At 42.9% G+C, this 20135-nt stretch overlaps 1 protein-coding gene and 1 pseudogene across 2 annotated transcripts in view; one reads left to right on the top strand and one right to left on the bottom strand.

Moving 5' to 3' along the window:
- DTD1 (D-aminoacyl-tRNA deacylase 1) overlaps positions 1-20135 on the bottom strand; it is a 154197-nt gene that overhangs the window by 118315 nt on the left and 15747 nt on the right. The window contains exon 4 of the mRNA XM_045529433.1: positions 5200-5306. Within this exon, the coding sequence (XP_045385389.1) occupies positions 5200-5306 (107 nt within the window). The remainder of the gene's footprint in view (positions 1-5199; positions 5307-20135) is intronic.
- On the top strand, positions 16793-17261 carry LOC123622815 (annotated as a pseudogene). Its single transcript, XR_006729635.1, has one exon. The product of XR_006729635.1 is annotated as a 60S ribosomal protein L31-like (transcript).

The raw sequence follows: 20135 nt of genomic DNA, 5'->3' as shown, positions 1-20135 counted from the left end.
AGCTTCTCAATCACACCAAATAAATGAGAACGTAAATAATTAACGGCAACACTATGAACTAGGCGGGCCGTAGGCCCCAGGGAAGAGCCTCTCAATTATCAAATGCCCCCCCCATCTGTTCCCCCACTCACGTGAGGCCCAGGGAAACACCCCCCACGCAGGGGAAGAACACTTAAGATTAAAACAAAAGCACAAATAAGTTTCTATCACAGGAACAGCAGATGAGGGTGTTGAAATCTCCGATATCTAGCCACCCACAGAAGAACTCGTGCACCAGTAATCACGCTCTAGGTAGTAATAATAATAACCAGGATATTCCTATGAGAATCGTGTTCTCCCACAAAAACGCAACAGGAAAAGCAGCTCTGTTGGGTAGCTCTGCTGCTGATTCCATGTCCTAAACCCTTTGGAACAGTGTCCTTCAGAATAAGAATGTAATGCTCTTCTTCCAACTTCTTCTCATCGTCGAGACACAGCATGGGACCCCACAGCAGGCTGTAACGTGATCAGCGCGCTGGAAATGCAGCAGAGCCCAGTTTCAAAAGCAAGCAGAGATCAGGTGAGGGCCAGCAAACCACTGGTTACCTTTACCAGCCCAGTCTTCACCAGCAGTAGCTGTATCACATAGATATCTAGGACTCTGGAAAGTCAGAATCTACCCCTAATTGAAGTACAAGTTTAAAAACAACAAAACAGCAACTGAGAATCCTTCTCTCCTCCATATCCCTAAAGGTTAGCTAAAACCTTCAGTCCCGGGGAGGCCCACCCAGCTCTGCAGAGGCAGCAGTGGCATCTGCTTTCTCAGAATTCAGGACGTTCACAGACACGGCCTGCTGGCCATAAGGCACCACTCCTAAACAAGTGACACACCCCCGGGCACATCTCCCAGGGCATGGCAGTGAACAAGACTCAAGGAGCTGGCTGGGCGCGGTGGCTCAAGCCTATAATCCTAGCACTCTGGGAGGCTGAGGCAGATGGATCCTTTGAGCTCAGGAGTTCGAGACCAGCCTGAGCAAGAGTGAGACCCTATCTCTACTAAAAAATAGAAAGAAATTATATGGCCAACTAAAATATATACAGAAAAAATTAGCTTGTTGTCCCAGCGACTCGGGAGGCTGAGGCAGGAGGATCACTTGAGCCCAGGAGTTTGAGGTTGCTGTGAGCTAGGCTGACACCACAGCACTCTAGCCTGGGCAACAGAGTGAGACTCTGTCTCCAAAAAAAAAAAAAAGGACCTGAAGTTTCAGGAGTAGTGTGGATAGGTGAGAAGCAAGGAAACAAGCAGGTGATAACAGATGGTGCCAAGGTCTGTGACATAAATCATTAGGGCAACAAGACACAGTAGCCAGAGGGGATTCCTTGGGATTGAGGGAGTCAAAGAATCTCTTCCTCTGAGGAGGAGAGTCTGGAATTAAGACACGAGCCCCAAGGTAGGAAAGAGCTCGGCCTAGTCTCAGAAGGGAGACTAAAGTGTAGGTAAAGTATAGGGGTGGAGGGAAGGACAGCCATGGAGTAGGCAGGAGAGCCACAGACACCTGGTCACTCAGGCTGTGACGAACGACGAGAAGGAACTTAGGTTTTCAGCTAAATGCACTTGGAAGGCATTGAAGGGTTCTAAGGAGAAGCATGAAGTCGACGGTGTTGTGGCCTTTCCTAAGCTGGCTCACGCTGTTCTTCACCTCTTTCACTGTCACCAACCTTTCAGGTTTACGCCGCCCGAAATCTATCCCTGGGCACACAGGCTGAGTGGTGGCACTGCTTTTTCTTCCTTACGGCACCCGGCATGCCACTGTATGCCACAACGACACTTGATGCTTATGTACATGCATACGTGCACAGACATGCATCCACATATACATATACACACACGCACACACATACACATACATGTACACATATGCACACACATACACACACGTTATTCATTTGTGCAGATAGCTTAAAGAAACTATATTTGAAAACATCTTGCTAAAAGAACCATTTTTCTGTAATGTAGAAACTTGCCAAAAGAACCATTTTTCTGTAATGTAACTGTAGCAGTTTTCACTACTAGTTAGAATATAATGGGAAAATAAAACACTTAGAATTAAAAGCTTAGTTGATAGAAACACATGTTTATTTATCAGTAAAAAGAATTTGGCTGTGCTCTTCCTAGCCACACAAAAGTGAGCAAATTAGCTCTCTGCTCAAAGAGAAAGCCCCTTCTAATTGAGAAGGAAAGGCAAAGAGAGGCCGGAGGCAAAGGCCAGCACCAAACGCTACAAAAGCCCCTTCCGCGCCTCCTCACTGCCACCTGCTGGAGACCTGGAGGACAAAGAGCTGTGCAGTTTTCCAGGGTCTGAGACTCCCAAGGGTCGGGAAACTGATACCTACAACTGAAATTGACAGAGGACAATTCCTGTATTTGAAGAGAAAGCTTCTAAAAGATTTAGAAATAACTAAAAGTCTTTTTTTATCCTAATAAGTTAACATGGCTTGTTGGAAGTTAAAAAAATGCCTATTTGGGGAGTTTTTTGTATTTTTATTTTGTATATATGTGTATATATATATACACACACACACATATATATATATATAAGGAATACAACATGATGCTTTCACATATATATACACAGTGAAGCTATTACTACAGTCAAGTACATTACATATTCATCATCTCACATAGTTACTTTTCTTTTGGGGAAAGGGAGGTGAGAGTACCTAAAATCAACTCTCTGAGCAAATTTCCAGTGTATAATACAACATTATTAACTATAGTTCTCATGTTGTACATGCGATCTCTAGACTTACTCATCTGAGATAACTGCATCTTGGTACCCTTTGGCCTAAACAAGAAGGAAGGGGTACGAGTTGAAAGAAGGTTGAAGATCCTAAAGGTGAAATGTATTAGTCTATCATTTCTAGAAAAATATTTAGAATGAAAAAAAGCTAGACTACACTTTTTCTCCAAATAGAGTTAAAGCAGAATAATAAATCAAAACTACAGAATGATAATCAAATAAAACCAGCAAAGCAAGCAGCCAGAGGCAAGAGGAAAACCTGGAATGTCGTCCTAGAAAACAAGGCTCCAGCCCATTGCCAGGGGCGAATGGGCAATAGCAGCAAGAGCTGCTGAGTGCTCAAGGAAGAGGGTCTGAAAAATGGGTATGAAATAAAGCAACATGAGGTCACCAGGGCCCTCGGTGAGGGCCTTGACAGATCAGAGTATCCTGAAGGTGGAGCAGGAAGGGAGGAAATGGAGGCATTCCTCAATTGGAGACACCGGAGCATATTTAAAAGCCAACGAAATAAGGTGGATGAGTGAGAGAGACATAGACTGACTTGCCAAGAGGACAGGGGGCTTCCTCAAGGCTTTTGAGAAGGTGGAAAGGAAGGGCTCCGAAGCCCAGGCCCTTCTGGCTCCACAGGCATGTGACCCATCAGTCACACAGGGACCCATATTCAGAGGGCCCCACCCTTGGCTTAATGCTCTACTGTCACCATCCTGAAACTCTTAATAAATTTTGAACAAGGGGCTCCACATTTTCATTTTTCCCTGGGCCTCTTAAAGTACGTAGCCAGTCCTGGAGCAGGGGCAGAGGCTGACATCAGCCTGGGAAAGGGCAGCTACCGAGGCGAGAGGGGTGGGATGGAGAAGCAGGGTTAGCGCCATCCACTGGCTTCTTTCTCTGCAAAGCAGAAAGGGAGCTATCTGTTGTGAAAGAGCCACAGGACAGAGTTAACCTCTCTCCCTGGGGAGAGCTCAGAGCTTCGTGTAGGGTGGAGAAATCTGGTTGACTCCACCTTAACCAAGGGATAAGGCTGACATCACCCGTAATAAGACAAATCTATACCACATACCTCCCGATATGATGAAGTACGAAGGGTACAAGATCACTTTTGTGCTATTTGCTATTCCTGTCAAAATGCATAACCTCAACATAATCATAGAAGAGCCAAACTGAGAAGTTCTACAAAATAGCAGACTAGTACTCTTGAAAAGCGTCAAGGTCATGAAAGACAAGGAAAGGCTGTGGAACTGTCACAGATTGGTGAAGACTAAGGAGAAATGACAATTAAATGTGATGTGGGATCCTGCATTATCCTGGAACAAAAAAGGACATTAAAAAAAAACCTAGTGAAATTCAAGTAAGGTTTGTAATGTAGTTAACAGTACTTTGTCGTGATCATTGTATCATGGTTAAATAAGACATTGAAATTAGAGGAAGCTGGGTAAAGAGTATATGGACATTGTTTTTGCAGCTTTTCTGTAAGTCTCAAATTATTTCAAAATAAAAAGCTTCCATTTTCATGAGGACTCTTCACTTGTGATTTTTTTTAATGTTCTTAGTAATTCCAGGACTCTCAGTTCCCACCTTTGAAGTCTAGCCTACTGCATCAGACTTGTCCCTACTTCTCTATCAACACAAAGCATCAGTAACAAAAAAGTAAAGTTATGCTCCCCTTAAAAAAAAATCTGGCTTTGAACAGGTCACCCAGCTTCAAGTTGGAATGATGCTTTCCCCACTGTTGCATCATTACACTTCACAGCATCCCAGCAAGGAAGAGAGGCAAGAAGCAAGAACAGAAATGTCCCTTCAGTTCGTACTCCTCTGTGTGCCAGGCCCCACACGTCTCTATCAAGTAAGTGTATTAATTAAAGCCTTTAAAAGTCTATTAAGCATCTGTGAGAGCAGTTTGCAAGGACTATCACATATTTCCTTTCTCTATTTTAATTACTTTTTTATCTGAAAGCTTACAGAGTTGGCAACAAATACAGGTCAGACATTGCTTTAGAAAAATGAGGCTTTACAATGAGCCTTGGGTGGCATATCTACACACACCTGAGATCAAACCCACTCCAGGTAACCCTTCAAAATGGGTGAACTGGCCCATGCAGGGCCACTGCTCTGCTGCCACCCAGGGGTGGGTGGGTGCCATGGCACATGGCCCAGGGAACAGGAATCCAGAGGAAGAACCTGGCTCTGCAAAGGACGTTTTCTGTGGAATCCAAAGGGAGGAGGCAAGGAAGAAGTGCTTTCCACAGTACTCTAGGAGATACAGTGTAAACATGCATTCTTAGGAAGGACGGTATTAAAATAAATATAAGATTACAATGATGAAGTATTTTCTCCACCTCAGACTGAGGACTGCTCCGGAAACTAAAAAAATGTTACAGGCACCCCGGAGCCAGACCACAGCACCTGACTCCAGGCTTACCTGCTTTGGGTCAGAGGTAGCAGCACCAGGAGCTGGGGATTCCAGTTCTATGGTCACAGGCCCATCATTCTGAATGTGCACTTGCATGTAGGCACCAAACTTGCCATCTGAAAGGGCAATTCAAAACAGTTATAAGAAGTAAAGACCCCAGATTACCCCAGCTAAAAAAACATACCTATTAACCCAATTATTTTCTGTTGATTATATAACGGTTATTTCATTTTGAAGATTATTGATTTTTAAATAGATAGCTAGAAAATGTTATTGATTATATATTCTTGATTTGAATGAAATAAATAAATTATTTCTAATACATGGGAAAAAAAATAAATTTTAAAAATAAATTAAAAACATAACTAATTTCCTGACTTCAAAATATACTACAAAGCTACAGTAACCAACACATTATGGTATTGGTATAAAAATAGACAAATAGACCAACGGAACAAATTAGAGAACCTGGCAATAAAGCCACACATTTACAGCCAGCCAATCTTCAAAAAAGCCAACAAGATCTTACACTGGAGAAAGGACACCTTCTTCAATAAATGGTGCTGGAAAAATTGCATAGCCACACGCAGAAGACCCCTATCTCTCACCATATACAAAAATCAACGCAAAACAAATTAGAGACTTAATTAAATGTAAGACCTGGAACTATAAAAATACTAGAAGAAAACCTAGGGAAAACTCTCCTAGACATTGGTCTAGGCAAAGAATTCATGACTAAGACCCCAAAAGCATAGGCAACAAAAACAAAACTAGACAAATGGAACTTAGTTAAACTAAAAAGCTTCTGCAAAGCAAAAGAAATAATCAACAAAGTGAAGAGACGGCCTGCTTTTTGTTTCTTTGTTTGTTTGTTTGTTTGTTTGAGACAGGGTCTCACTCTGTTGCCCGGGCTACAGTGCAGTAGTCTCATTATAACTCGCTGGAACCTCAAACTCCTGGGCTCAAGTGATTCTCTTGCCTCAGTTTCCCGAGTAGCTGGGACTACAAGCAAGCACCATCATGGCCAGCTAAGTTTTTTTATTTTTTGTAGAGATGGGAGGTCTTGCTATCACCCAGGCTGGTCTCAAACTCCTGGCCTCAAGCGATCCTCCTGCCTCAGCTTCCCAAAGAGCTAGGATTACAGGTGTGAGCCATCATGCCCAGCAAGACATCCTGTTTAATGAGAGAAGATATTTGCAAACTACTCATATGACAAGAGATTAATACCCAGACTACACAAGGAACGCAAACAAGTCAACAAATAATCCCATTAAAAAGTGGGCAAATGACATGAATAGACATTTCTTAAAAGAAGACATACAAATGGCTAACAGGTATGTAAAAAAATGCTCAACATCACTAATCATCATGGAAATACAAATTAAAACCACGAGATATCATCTTATACCAGTCTGAAAGGCTATTATTAAAAGATAAAAAATAACAGATGTTGGCAAGAATGCAAAGAAAAGGGAACCCATACATTATTGGTGGAAAAGTAAATTAACATAACCTCTATGGAAAACAGTATGGAGATTTCTCAAAGAACTAAAAACAGAATTACCATTCCATCCAGCAATCCCACTACAGGTATCTACACATCAAAAAGATACCTGCACTCGCATGTTTATTGCAGCACTATTCACAATAGCAAAGATAGGGAATCAGCCTAAGTGTTCATCAGTGGGTGGATGGATAAAGAAAATGTGGTCAATACACACAATGAAATATTAGTCCGCTATTAAAAAAAAATGAAATTGTGTCATTTGCAGCAACATGAAGAGAACGACATTATCTTAAGTGAAATAAGCCAGACACAAAAAGACAAATATCGCATGTTCTCACTTATGTATGTGAGCTAAAAAATTTGAACACGTGGAGGTAGAGAGTAGAAAGATAAGAGAACAGGCTGGGAAGGGAGGGGATGAAGAGAAGTGGGTTAAAGCGTACAAACATACACAAAGATAGAAGGAATAAACTCAAGGTTTGATAGCAGAGTAGGATGACTCTACTTAACAAAAATGTATGGTACTTGGGTGATGGATACTCTAAATACCCTGAGACTTGATCACTAAGTATTATATACATTTAACAAAATTTCTCATGTACCCCATAAATTTATACAAATATAAATAAATAGATAGATAGATAGCACACCCAGATCAATGTAATCAGAAACCTGGGGAAGAGGACCAGCCAGTCAACACAGAAAAAGGTGGCCAGCCCTGATGTAAGGGAGGGAAATGCAAGATTAAACAGCACAGATGCTGCTGCATGCCCAACAGACTTGGCAAAAAAGGTCTGATAACACCAAGAGTGAGAAAGAACGTGTGTTAATAGGACTGTAACAGCGGGAAGGTAAACACATAGCCACTGTGGAAGGCCATTTCAGTGCTGTACCCAGTAGAGACTCTACATGGAGGGTGGCTCTTCTCCCAGGCCTGCTGAGTGCTGGCAGGTCTCATGCCCTGGGGTCCCTCCACAACCTGAGTGACTTCCATGAGCCTCTGCTCCCACCACCGCAAGCCCACAATTTCCAGCTCTGACCCTTAACCTCAGAGGGATTTAGCAAAATGTGCACACTAACAACTGGCTTTCTTTGGCCACAGACAAGAGCACTGGTAATTATATTAGAAGCACCCAAGTTGATGGCCATTTGTATAGGCAAGATTAATCTACTCCCTACTGGGTAGCTGAACGTGCTCAAATAATGGAGACTTTCCGTGACCCCCTATCAGATTAAAACAACCTTTCAAATCAACAGAGCTTTTGTTTTATCCATGTCAGACTAGCTAAAAAGACATCAGCTGGGAAGGAAATCATGTGTTTAATTGCATGCTAAAATTATGGCTCCAATTAGTAGCAAATTTCAGCCGCTGCACTCCTCAGGGAGGCTAAAGGCAGGCTCAGGAGGAAAGGAATTATTTCCGACCTTAAATTTCTGTTGCCAGGATATACAGCACATGCTTCACCTTGTTTATCATTCCAAGTAGCAAGAAATTTATTTTCTTTTCCTGTTTTTCTTCAGTTAAGAACAGAACTATTATCTGAATTTCCATTTGCACAGACAATAAATCCAAAGACATGTTTTAAGAGGTCTTAAAATGGTAACATTTTTTCCAGTCCAGATCAAAGAGTAAAGCCCCTGAGAAATATTATATTGGCCAGGGAAAATAAATACGTTTTTTTAAAATAAGACAAAAACATATCTGTAAAACTATATCTGGGCTCTTATGGTGATATAATCAAGTTGTTCTTAAATATTAAGTCCCAGGGTTCTTTCTACCCAGAGCTGCAGGACAAGCACTCGTCAAACACGTTTATGCTGCACATTTAAGCAAGAAAACTCCCAGCTGGAGCCTAACCAGCTGTGTACTGGTCTCCAGCAGAGCTGACCCAGGCCTCCATCAGCTGCAAACCAGAGCACCTCACTGCAGATTCCCCGCTTACCTGCAAAGGCCGATGTCTACACCCCTTTGGACAATGCTCAACTGACTTTCACCATATGCCAAGAAGGCCCATGCCACCTTTCTGTGCCCCAGTCTGTTTTGGGACAGTAACAGGACAGTTGCCCTGGGACAGCTACCGAGGGTGCACATGACTTAGAACAGAGCCCAGCCCAGTGAGTGTGCAGGAAATCTTAGGCACTGTTAGTTACTATTATTATCATGCCTACCATTGTCCGTGGTAGTATATGGACAAATTGGGAGGACAGGACAGAAACTGTATCAAAAAAGCATGCAATGGAAGAAAAATGGGGAGAACAAAAGGCATACATTGTTGCTTCTTGGCCTGGTTGGGAGCAAGCCTGCATCCTCTGCTCTCTAGAGCCGCCCTTGCATGGCCTTCACCAGGCTGGGGCTTGGCCTACCTCTGGGGACCAGTATGGGACATGGGTAGTGGACATGGAGCCTCGGGCCAGCACATCTAAGCACATCCCTTAAAGCAGCAGCCACCAACCCCAGGGCTGAGGCCTGTTAGGGATAGGGCACACATCACCACCTGAGCTCCGCCCCCTACCTCCCCACCTCTCCTCACTCCCCATGCATGGCAAATTTGTCTTCCATGAAATTTAGGAAATGGGCTGCACAGCAGGAGGTGAGCGGCGGGTAAGCAAGGGAAGCTTCAAAGCTTCATCTGCATTTACAGCCACTCCCCGTCACTCACCCCCTGCCCTCCTCCCCGCCCTCCCCCACCGTGGAAAAACTGTATCCCATGAGATCTGTCCCTGGTGCCAAAAAGGTTAGGGACCGCTGCCTTAAAGGCAGCTCTCTGCCACCAAGGAGACATTCTCACCACCCAGGCTTCCTCTTTGTTCTACTTTCAATCTGTTTAGAACCTGAGCAGGAAAGAGTTAGTGATGGAAACCCCAACACTGGTGCACAGGCTGGGGACATCAAGAAATCATGCGAATGAGTATCACTGGGAAACTCAAAATAAGCCTGTGGCCAGGCTAGGACCACTGCCCATTTGAGGGAGTTCGATCTGGATGTACAGGATTGCAGCACACCTTAGAGGCTGGGGAGTGTGACCCTTGCGGGCTGCCAAAATCTGTGGTAGCTCTGTCCTCAAGTGCACAGCTGCTTCTACAGAGACAGAAGTGCTCCTCAGTGTCACCACCCCAGAGCACTGGGCCAATGCCAGTGCACCACACTGGGACAAAGACTCCAATACAGCAGCAGATGCCCAGCTCAAGGGGGCCTGAAAAGCAGAGGCAAGAGCTCTGGGGGGCTTCAGCAGAGACCAGTGGCTCTGGGAATGGCGTTTCCTAAGTGACGTGGCTGGGGAAAATATTTGCTTATCAGCAAATGGGTACATTACAGACCCTTCAGGCCCTGGCAGCTGAGTTTCTCAGAGTGTGAGGGCCAGGCCTAGGCAGGCAGCATTAGAATCCCTGTGCAATTCCATTCCACACTTGGGGCCATGGATGGAACTGGAAGGGCAAACCCAGAACTCATGTGGCTTTTCCCAAGGCTCCAGGCTCCCCTTATCAGGGTCCTCTGCTTGGCTCTGCAGCTCCACTGGAGGGAGACATCACCTCTGGGCAACAGGTATCTCAGGCATGGGACTCTGTGGCAAGAGGCACTTTGGGACAGGGCCCGATGGCCCAGAATGGAAATGCCTAATCACAGGAGCGTGAAGGCACCTGTCACTAAGGGGGGGCCACCTTCAATTCCAAGCCAAAGAACAAAAAGTAGGGTGCTTTGAGGGGAAACATTAGGACCGTATATGCCTAGGACAAAAATCAACCTTTAGCTGGGAGGTTAAATTCCAGACTGACCCCAAATTCTGACATCATAGATTCTTGAAGGTAAGCCCTTCTTGCATAACATGGAAATTCAAGGCAAAGTTTTCTCTGACCGCTGGGCTTTGCTCAGACATCTGTGGGCTCTGCCGGGGTCGTTGACAACGTCCTGCCTGGGGAGGCTGGCTGGTCTTCTAACAGAGGCCCAACCGAGCCTGTGTGGGGATAATGCAGCACATGAGGCCCCAAATGACTCACAAGGACACCTGTGTGATGCAACTCAGACACGGCTTGGACCTGGCTGTTGAAAGAACTGAGAATCAATGGGGCATGGACACCTTTCCACTGAGAGCAGCAGAATAAGAAACCAGTGAGCTTCTAAGGCTTCTAAGCTCATGAGGCCATGGGATTTAATTTCAGACCTTAATTCCTGTGGCCTTGAATGCCTTTGGATTTGAACATGACAGAGGATTAATCTTGGCCTGTAATTTCCCCCTGGGATTGTGATCATAGAAGAGGCTCTACATTCAAATTCAGAGCATCTCCATGTTGATGGCATTTTATTATGTGTTTCTTATGTATTTTATTATTACAGTTCATTAATACTGTCACGTAACGTCACCACAGAGCCTCTCATGTGCTGGGGTGGGCAGTGTAGCTGGAAACAGCTTGGGAAACAGCCTAGGGAATAAGTCTTCACCTTGGGAACAGAGTGGCCTTGGAGGGGCTTCACAGCAGGGTTCTGACCCCGGTTAGAGCCTCTGGGGACAAAATAAATACAGCAGGGGCAGCATAAGAGGTTCAAAGGTAGACTGGAGGGACTGAGCTGGTGACGCTCCCCTGAGCAGGGAGCCCCCATAGCCAAAGTGAGCTTCCATCAGCTGCCACCCATAGGGGGAGAGTGACAGTCCTCAAAGCGGCATGCCCCTTTCCCTCCCTCTCTCTCACACTCTCTCTCTGTCCCTATGTACACACGTGCACACACATGCACACACATACAGTCATTCTTGTAACTACTGTTGAGAAGTAAGGGAGTGATCCTTAAAAGTTATCCCAACTTAAAAGTATGTTATTATCATAGGATAAACATGTATGGGGGAGGTGGCTCACTCGGGCTACTGTGCTGGGTGTGGCCTGAAGGGAGACCCCCCTGAAGGCAGGAGACCCACCAAGAAGCTGCCTGCATAATTCAGGTGAGAGATGATGATGGCCTGGACAGATGGTTACAGCAAAGTGGTGTCCTGTTCTCAGGTTCTGTGTGCATGTCAAAGGTGAGACTAACAGGATTTGCTAATGGACCAGATATGGGGAGGAGCAGGCATGCTAAAGTCTGAAGTTTTTTTCCTTAAGTGCATTTACTAGAAAATAAAACTGAAACTATCAATAAATGAAATAAGGAACCAGGAAAAGAAGCACATAAACCACACACCCACAAAAAGAAGATGAAGAGTGAAGAAGATTAAAGCAAAACAATGAAATATCAAACAAACATAAGTAGACTTGATAAGCTAACTTATGAGCCAGTTTTCTGGAAAAAGTTCTAAAAACTCTGATAGAGAAAAAAGAGGAAATACAACAAAACCACACTAAGAAAAGGGATATGACTCTAAATACAGAGATCTTTCTAAATTATAAAGAAAAACCTATAAAATTGTCTTCTAATAAATTTGAAAATCCAGATGGGAAGGAGACTCCGGGCAAAGTTAACTGCCCAAATGGACTCGAGCGATGCTGGGAAACTGAGCAGAGCAATAGCTAAGAAATCCGACCCAAAGGGTTTTACTAACAAGTTCTATTAAAACAAATAATTCCTATGTTATTTCGATTGGTCTAGACCATGGAAAAATATTAAAAACTTTCCAGTTTATTTTGTGAGGCCCGTATTACCCTACTGCTAAAACTGGACATGAATATAAAAAAAAAATCACAGACTAATTTCTCCTTTGAATACAGATGCAAAAATTCTACAAGAACACTTGGGAAATCTCTTGTAGGCATACACTAGAAGAATGCTGGCCAGGCACGGTGGCTCATGCCTATAATCCTAGCACTCTGGGAGGCCGAGGTGGGAGGATCGCTCGAGGTCAGGAGTTCGAGATCAGCCTGCGCAAGAGTGAGACCCCGTCTCTACTAAAAATAGAAAGAAATGATCTGGACAGCTAAAATTATATATATAGAAAAAAGTTAGCCAGACATGGTGGTGCATGCCTGTAGTCCCAGCTACTTGGGAGGCTGAGGCAGAAGGATTGCTTAAGCCCAGGAATTTGAGGTTGTTGTAAGCTTGACACCACAGCACTCTAGCCCGGGCAACACAGTGAGACTCTGTCTCAAAAAAAAAAAAGAATGCTATGCAATGGTCAGTGAAGGTTTAATCAGCATTGCTCATGATTACAAAATGCATTCACTAGGTTAACGCTTAGAGAAAAACACACGAAAAAAACCAACTTCCCTTCCTGTTTAAAAAGGAAGCTCTTACTTGGCAAGCAAGGGAAGCCCACTCCTTTAACTTTAAAAAGACCCTGTAGGGTCCTCTTTTTCCTGCAGCCAAGTAACTGAGGTCCCCTTAAAAATCTTCCTCACCTCCCAAGCAGCAAAGTGATACATTTAAAGTGATGAGTTGATTAAGCAAGTCCCTCAGTAATAACTTTTACAGGCAAAGACCACGGGTGGAGGCTAGGGGGTGGAGGGTGAGTAACAGGCTATTCGCATAGTCTCGAATCATCTCCACACAGAACATCTGTCAATTACAAAGAGAAAAACAGTAACCTGACAGAGAGAAATCTGGCAAATAACATATCAACAACATGTACTCCTGACGTGATGCAGCGAGAAGGGCACAGGGTCACTTCTGTAACATTCCTGCCAAAAACGCAGCATCTCAATCTAGCCGTGAGAAAATCATCAGGCAGACACACATTGAGGGACATTCCACATAGTGACACAACAAGTGACTCTTCAAAAATGGCAAGGTCATAGCAAATAAGGAAAGATGGAGGAATCATCACATATTGGAAGATACTAAGGAGATACAACAACTAAATGCAATGTGAGATTCTGGATTGGATCCTGAACTAGAAAAGGGACATTAGTGGGACAACTGTTAAAATTCAAATGTCTGTAGTTTAGTCAATAGTATGTTATCGATGTTTTGATACAGATGCTACATTTGACACATATACTATGTAGTATGTTATCTACAGAAGTTGTATGAAGCTTACTATTTCTATAACTTTTCTCTAAGTCTAAATTATTTCAAAATAAAAAGTCAGACCTCATTGAAAAAAAGAAAAGAAGAAGTGAAAGGAGGAAAGGAAGAAAGAAAGAAAGAGAAATTCCATCCTGCATTCCAGTTGGTTCAGTTGAGAGGTTTTTGCCCAAGCCACTGGAAGACTGGCATTGCCACCAAATGAGATGGGGAAGCCCATGGTGGCCTGGTTCAGGTCAGGAAGTAAGATCAAGAGCTCAGTGTTGGGCCGGGCGTGGTGGCTCACGCCTGTAATCCTAGCACTCTGGGAGGCTGAGGTGGGTGGATTGCTCGAGGTCAGCAGTTCGAGACCAGCCTCAGCAAGAGCGAGACCCCGTCTCTACTGAAAATAGAAAGAAATTATATGGCCAACTAAAATATATATATAGAAAAAAAAAAAATTAGCCAGGCATGGTGGCGCATGCCTGTAGTCTCAGCTACTGGGGAGGCTGAGGCAGGAGGATTGCTTGAGCCCAGGAGTTTGAGGTTGCTGTGAGCTAGGCTGATACCACGGCACTCACTCTAGCCCGGGCAACACAGCGAGACTCTGTCTCAAAAAAAAAAAGAAAAAAAGAGCTCAGCGTTAGATGTGTTAAGTTTAGGGGCCCCTTATCCCAAGTGGGGATATGTAAGGAGGCAGCCAGGCAGATGGGTCTGTAGCTTCTGGGTGGGGAGGTCCAGCCTAGAAAGAGAAGTCTGGGAGTCACCAGCATATATGACACATGGTTCTTAAAGCCAAGAGATGGGACAAGATTACCAAGGACTGAATGCAAATGAGAAGTCAAGTCCTCCACTGTTAAGAAGTCAGGGAAGGAGGAAGAAGCAGCCAGTGGAGTAGATGGAAAGCAGCAAAGTGCAGAGTCCCAAAGCCAAGTGAAGGAGCATTTGGAGGAGGAGGGAGGGAGCAGCAGGGCAGGGTCTGATGCTGCTAAAGAGACCCCTGAGCTAAGGATGGGAACTGACTCAGCAAAGTGTCAGGGGCATCGAGCCCTCACAGGCGGCAACTGTGGTACAGGGGTGGGGGCAAAGGCTGACAAAGTGGATTTAGGAGAGAATGAGAGAAGAGGAACCAGAGACAGTGAATACAGACAGCTCCTACAGAGAGTTGCTGTCAAGTGGAGCAGGGAAACCAGGAGGGAGCTGGGAGGAGAGGTGAGGCTAACAGAGGAAGGTTCCTCTGAATGAGAAAACTAACATCGTTTGCAAGCAGGACGGAAGAAGCCAGGATAGAAGGAGCAACAACTGACTTAGGAGCAAGGGGAGGACTTCAAGAGGGATGGCCCAGAACAGGGGCCAGCTGTGTGATGGGAAGGAAAGCTGGTTCCTGGGGCAGATGCTGCCAGGTGGAGTGGGGAAACTTCTAGAAGTTCTCCTCTGAGTGCTGCAAATTTTCTCTGGGAAATTATAAGTAAGGTCAATAGCGAAGAGGGAGGGTAGAGAAAGAAATGATGGAGGTTTGAGTAGAGAGAACAGCACATAGGAGAATAGCAGAGTAAATGAACAGGTTGATGTATTACAATTACTGGGCAGCACGGTGGGCCCGCTTGCAGACCAGGTCATGAACGTGTGGACAGTCTATGTGATGGCATGTTTTCTCCAGCCACATTTGACTGCCCAGGTACAGATGCAGATATAGAATAGGCAGAAAACTGGCCTGGAGTTTTGCTAAGCAAGGCCAACAAACCCTGACCTTTGTGAGGGAATATGCTAGAGGCTGATTATCGTCATGAGCCACAGGATTTATAAATTTACAGCTTCAAGGCACTCCAAATAAAAATAGCTTTCCAAAGTAAAATTCATATATAAGAGCTGGGTATGGTAGTGCGCACCTGTAGTCCCAGCTACTTGAGAGGCTGAGGTGGGAGGATTGCTTAAGCCCAAGAGTTCAAGGCCAGCTTGGGCAACATAGCAAGACCTTGTCTCTAAAAGAAAATCAAAAATTAAAAAAAGAAAAAGAAACAATTAAGAATAGCTAGGAAAACTCAAAGCAATGTGGGAGAAACTCACCTTACCTCATACAAAAACACAGTAAAAATCCTCAATAACTAAAACAGTGTGCCTTAAGAATTGAAATAAAATTTAAAAGCCCATAAATACATATAGGAATATAATATGAGATACAGCTAGAATCTCAGACTGGTGGAGGTAAAGATGGTTTTATAAATAAATGGTTTTGGAAGCCATTAGTGAACAACTGAAAAAAAGATAAATTTTGAACCCATGCTTTACGTTTATTTATATAAGATAAACTCCAAATAAATCAAATATTTAAAAGTAGAAAATGAAAAAATAAAAGCACTAGGGGAAAAAATTGCCCTATTTCTTTGTAACTTTGGAGTAGGAAATGTCATAGGAAACATAGGAAACTATGATTCAAAATCCAGTAGACATTTCAAAAAATTGATAATCAACTGTTTAGGGATCAAAAATACCTGTCCAGCAAACAATCCTTTAAGCAAGGTCAAAGAGCAAATGACAAAATGGATGAAAAATATCTGCAACTTGTAACATAGATAAAAAAGCCCATAGAAATAAAGAACCTAACTAACAATTCAACAGAAAAATGGACAAAGCGCATGAATAATTCAAAGGAAAAGAAATACAAATGACTCAAACACCTGCAAAACATTCAACCACAATCTGTACATTAAAACTACAGTGAGATATCAGATGGCCAAAATTCTAGAAGTTCAAAATATACTCTCTTAACAATGCTCTGAGGAATACTGTACGCTCATACACTGCAGAAAGGTCCAACACCCACAGAGAGCCATCTGGCCCTATCAATCCCACTTCTGAGAATGTATCCCACAGGTATCTCTGCCTGCATATGAAGTGGCATATGTCCAAATTTATTCACTGCATCACTGTTGTTTTTAAGAGACAAAAGTCACAAACAACCCAAAAGTCCAACAATACAAGACGTATTAACAAGCTAGGCTGTGTTCTCACCATAGAACACTACACAGCTGTTAAGAAAGAAGGGATGTGAGGAAGTCTCCATGCGCTGGTACAGAAAGAATCTCTAGGAAACACTGGGAAAGTTTTCAAAAAGATGTAAAACAATATATCACATGCTACCTTTTGTATAAAAAATGGAAGTATAGACAATCCCTCGGGCTTCTCCTTTCCGACTTGGGCCCGGCAGGATGGCTCCCGCAAAGAAGGGTGGCGAGAAGAAGAAGGGCCGTTCTGCCATCAACGAAGTGGTGACCCAAGAATACACCATCAACATTCACAAACGCATCCATGGAGTGGGCTTCAAGAAACGTGCCCCTCGGGCACTCAAGGAGATCCGGAAATTTGCCATGAAGGAGATGGGAACTCCAGATGTGCGCATTGATACCAGGCTCAACAAAGCTGTCTGGGCCAAAGGAATAAGGAATGTCCCTTAACGGATTCGTGTGCGGTTGTCCAGAAAACGTAATGAGGATGAAGATTCACCAAACAAGCTCCATACTTTGGTTACCTACGTACCTGTTACCACTTTCAAAAATCTACAGACAGTCAACGTGGATGAGAACTAACCGCTGACTGTCAAATATAACAAATAAAGGTAAAAAACCAAAAAAAAAAAAAAAATGGAAGTATAAAAATATATTCATATTTGCTCACATCTGCATAAACACTAGATGGATGGGGAAAAAATTAATGAAAGCAATTACCTCTAGAGAGCATGGGAAACAGGTTGGACAGGGACAAGAGTGAGAGTAAAATTTCCCACTGTGGACATTTTCGTATCATTCTGATGTTTGAACTACTGATCACACTACCTGTTCAAACACTAATTAGAAGAACAAAATTGGAAGACTCACACCTCCCAATTTCAAAACTTACAGTAATCAAAATAGTGCGGTACTGGCATAGACATATAGAACAATGAAATAGAACTGAGAGGCCAGAAATAAACCCGTACATACATGGTCACTTGATTTTCAAGAAGGGTACAAAGACCATGCAATGGGTAAAAAAAAAAAAAATAGTCTTTTGAACAAATGCTGATAGGATAATAGGACATCCATATGCAAATAATGAAGGTAGACCCTTACCTCACAGCATATACAAAAGTTAACTAAAAAGGGATCAAAGACCTCAATGTAAGAGTTAAAACTATAAAATGCTGAGAAAAAAACATAGGGTTAATCTTCAAGACACTGGAATTTGATGAGAGTCATCAAAAACACAAGCAACAAAAAAAAAAAAAAAAAAGATAAAATTACTTTGTGCATCAAAGGATCCTACCAAGAAAGTGAAAAGAAAACTGAGAGAATGGGAGAAAATGTTTGCAAATCATGTATCTGATAAGGGTCTAGTATCCAAAATATATAAATTACTCTTACAACTCAACAACAAAGACATACAAATTAATTTTAAAATGAGCAAAGAACTTGAAAGACGTTTTCCAAAGAAGAAAAGTCAACAAGTATATGAAAAGATGTTCAGTATTATTAGTTGATAGGAAAACCACAACAATGTACTACTCCATACCTACTAGGATGGCTACAATCAAAAAAACAGAAAATAACAAGTGTTGACAAGGATGCAGAATATCAGAACCCTCATACATCGCTGGTAGGAATGTAAAATTGTTCAGCCACTGTGGAATAGTTTGGTGGTGCCTCCTTGATAAGTTCAATCATATAATCCAGCAATTCCACTCCTGAGTATATACCCAGAAGAATTATTAATATAAATGAGTGTTCAAACAAAAACTTGTACCCAAATGTTCACAGCAGCACTATTAACCACAGCCAAAAGGTAAAAACAACCCAAATGTTCACCAATGGCAAAATGTGATATATTCATGCAATGGAATATTATTATAAAAAGGGATGAGATACTGATACCTGCTATAACATGAATGAACTTTGAAAACATTATGCTAATTGAAAGACGCCAGACCCAAAAGGCCACATAGTATGATTTCATTTATATGAAATATCTACAATAGGCAAATCCATAGAGACTGAAAGCAGACTGGTGGTTGCCAGGGGTTGGGTGCAGGAGAAACAGGGCGTGACTGCTTAATGGGTGTGGGGCTTCTTTTGGGGTGATAAAAATGTTTTGGAACTAGGTGGTGGTAATGGCTGCACAACATTGTGAATGTACTAAATGTCACCAAATTCTACACTTTAAAATGATTAAAATAGTACATAGGCTGGGCATGGTGGCTCGTGCCTGTAATCCTAGCACTCTGGGAGGCCAAGAAGGGAGGATTCCTTGAACCCAGGAGTTAGAAACCAGCCTGGGCAACATATCTCTACATCTCTACAAAAAACAGAAAAGTTAGCTGGGCATGGTGGCACGTGCCTGTAGTCCCGGCTGCTTGGAAGGCTAAGGCAGAAGGACGCCCTGAGCCTGGGAGTTGGAGGTTGCAATGAGCTATAACGATGCCACTGCACTTTAGCCAGGGTAACAGATTGAGACCCTGTCTCAGAAACAGATAAACAAACAAACAAAATAAAATGGTTCATTTTATGTTATGTGTATTTTACCACATAAAAAATAACGTTAACAAATTAATTTAAGCAAGAAGAATAAATTCTAGAAATGAAAAAGAAATGACTGACTGAAAACAGGCTGAACTCTAGACTGGACATAATCAAAGAAAGAATTAGTAAACTGGAAAGATTCACTCGGGACAGAGAAACGAGAAAGAACTATGAAGAGGCTATACCACTTAACACTATTCATTTGTTTAATAAACACTTTGACGAATATAAAAAGAGAGCCAAACAATTTATCAATATTTCCGAATTTGTAGGCCCTGAATCAATAAGATTTTGAACTCTTCCCATTCCTCCTGCTGAATGATTCAGACTTTTCCTTTCATCCCAAGTCATCTTATGTACTTGGATTATGACTATTGTGACAAGGAGTTTCTTTCTACCTGTGCTTGTATCTTCTTTCAAAAATTGCCTTTATTTCTTCAAATTGAATTCCCGTAATAGACTCTGTCAGGCAAGGAGAAAGTGCTGAGCCTGCAATTCATGACTCAAAGTGCAGAGGCAGTTCAGGAAATGAGATAAAAAGGATGAAGAGAATAAGGATAGGAGGGAGGAGGAGCCCAGAGAAGAAGGGAAGGATGGATAGGACACCAAAGCCACTGAAATGAGCCTGTCTTCATCTCCCAGGACACAAGAGGCATTTATCGCACAAAATAACGAAGCACCTACTATGTGTAAGGCTCTCTGCCATTACCACAGAGATGCAAAACCCCACCCTATCACTGACGCCACTTTTAAGGCAGACACGACACTTATTTTAGGTAGGGGAAAGGAGAACTGGCAACATCAGGTTGCTGTTCACAATGGATAATCAATTAAGCAAATCAAGGAAATCATGAAAAGATAGCAATAAAAAAATGAAAGTGGGTATGGTCTGCCATTTGGAAAGAGGGAGGCTAAATTGTAGCTATGGAGATATGTAAGTACAAGACCCAAAAGGAGACAGGCA

This window comes from Lemur catta, chromosome 17 (genome assembly GCF_020740605.2).
Source record: "Lemur catta isolate mLemCat1 chromosome 17, mLemCat1.pri, whole genome shotgun sequence".
In the NCBI taxonomy this organism is placed as follows: Eukaryota; Metazoa; Chordata; class Mammalia; order Primates; family Lemuridae; genus Lemur; species Lemur catta.
This window is presented reverse-complemented; position numbering and strand designations above follow the sequence as displayed.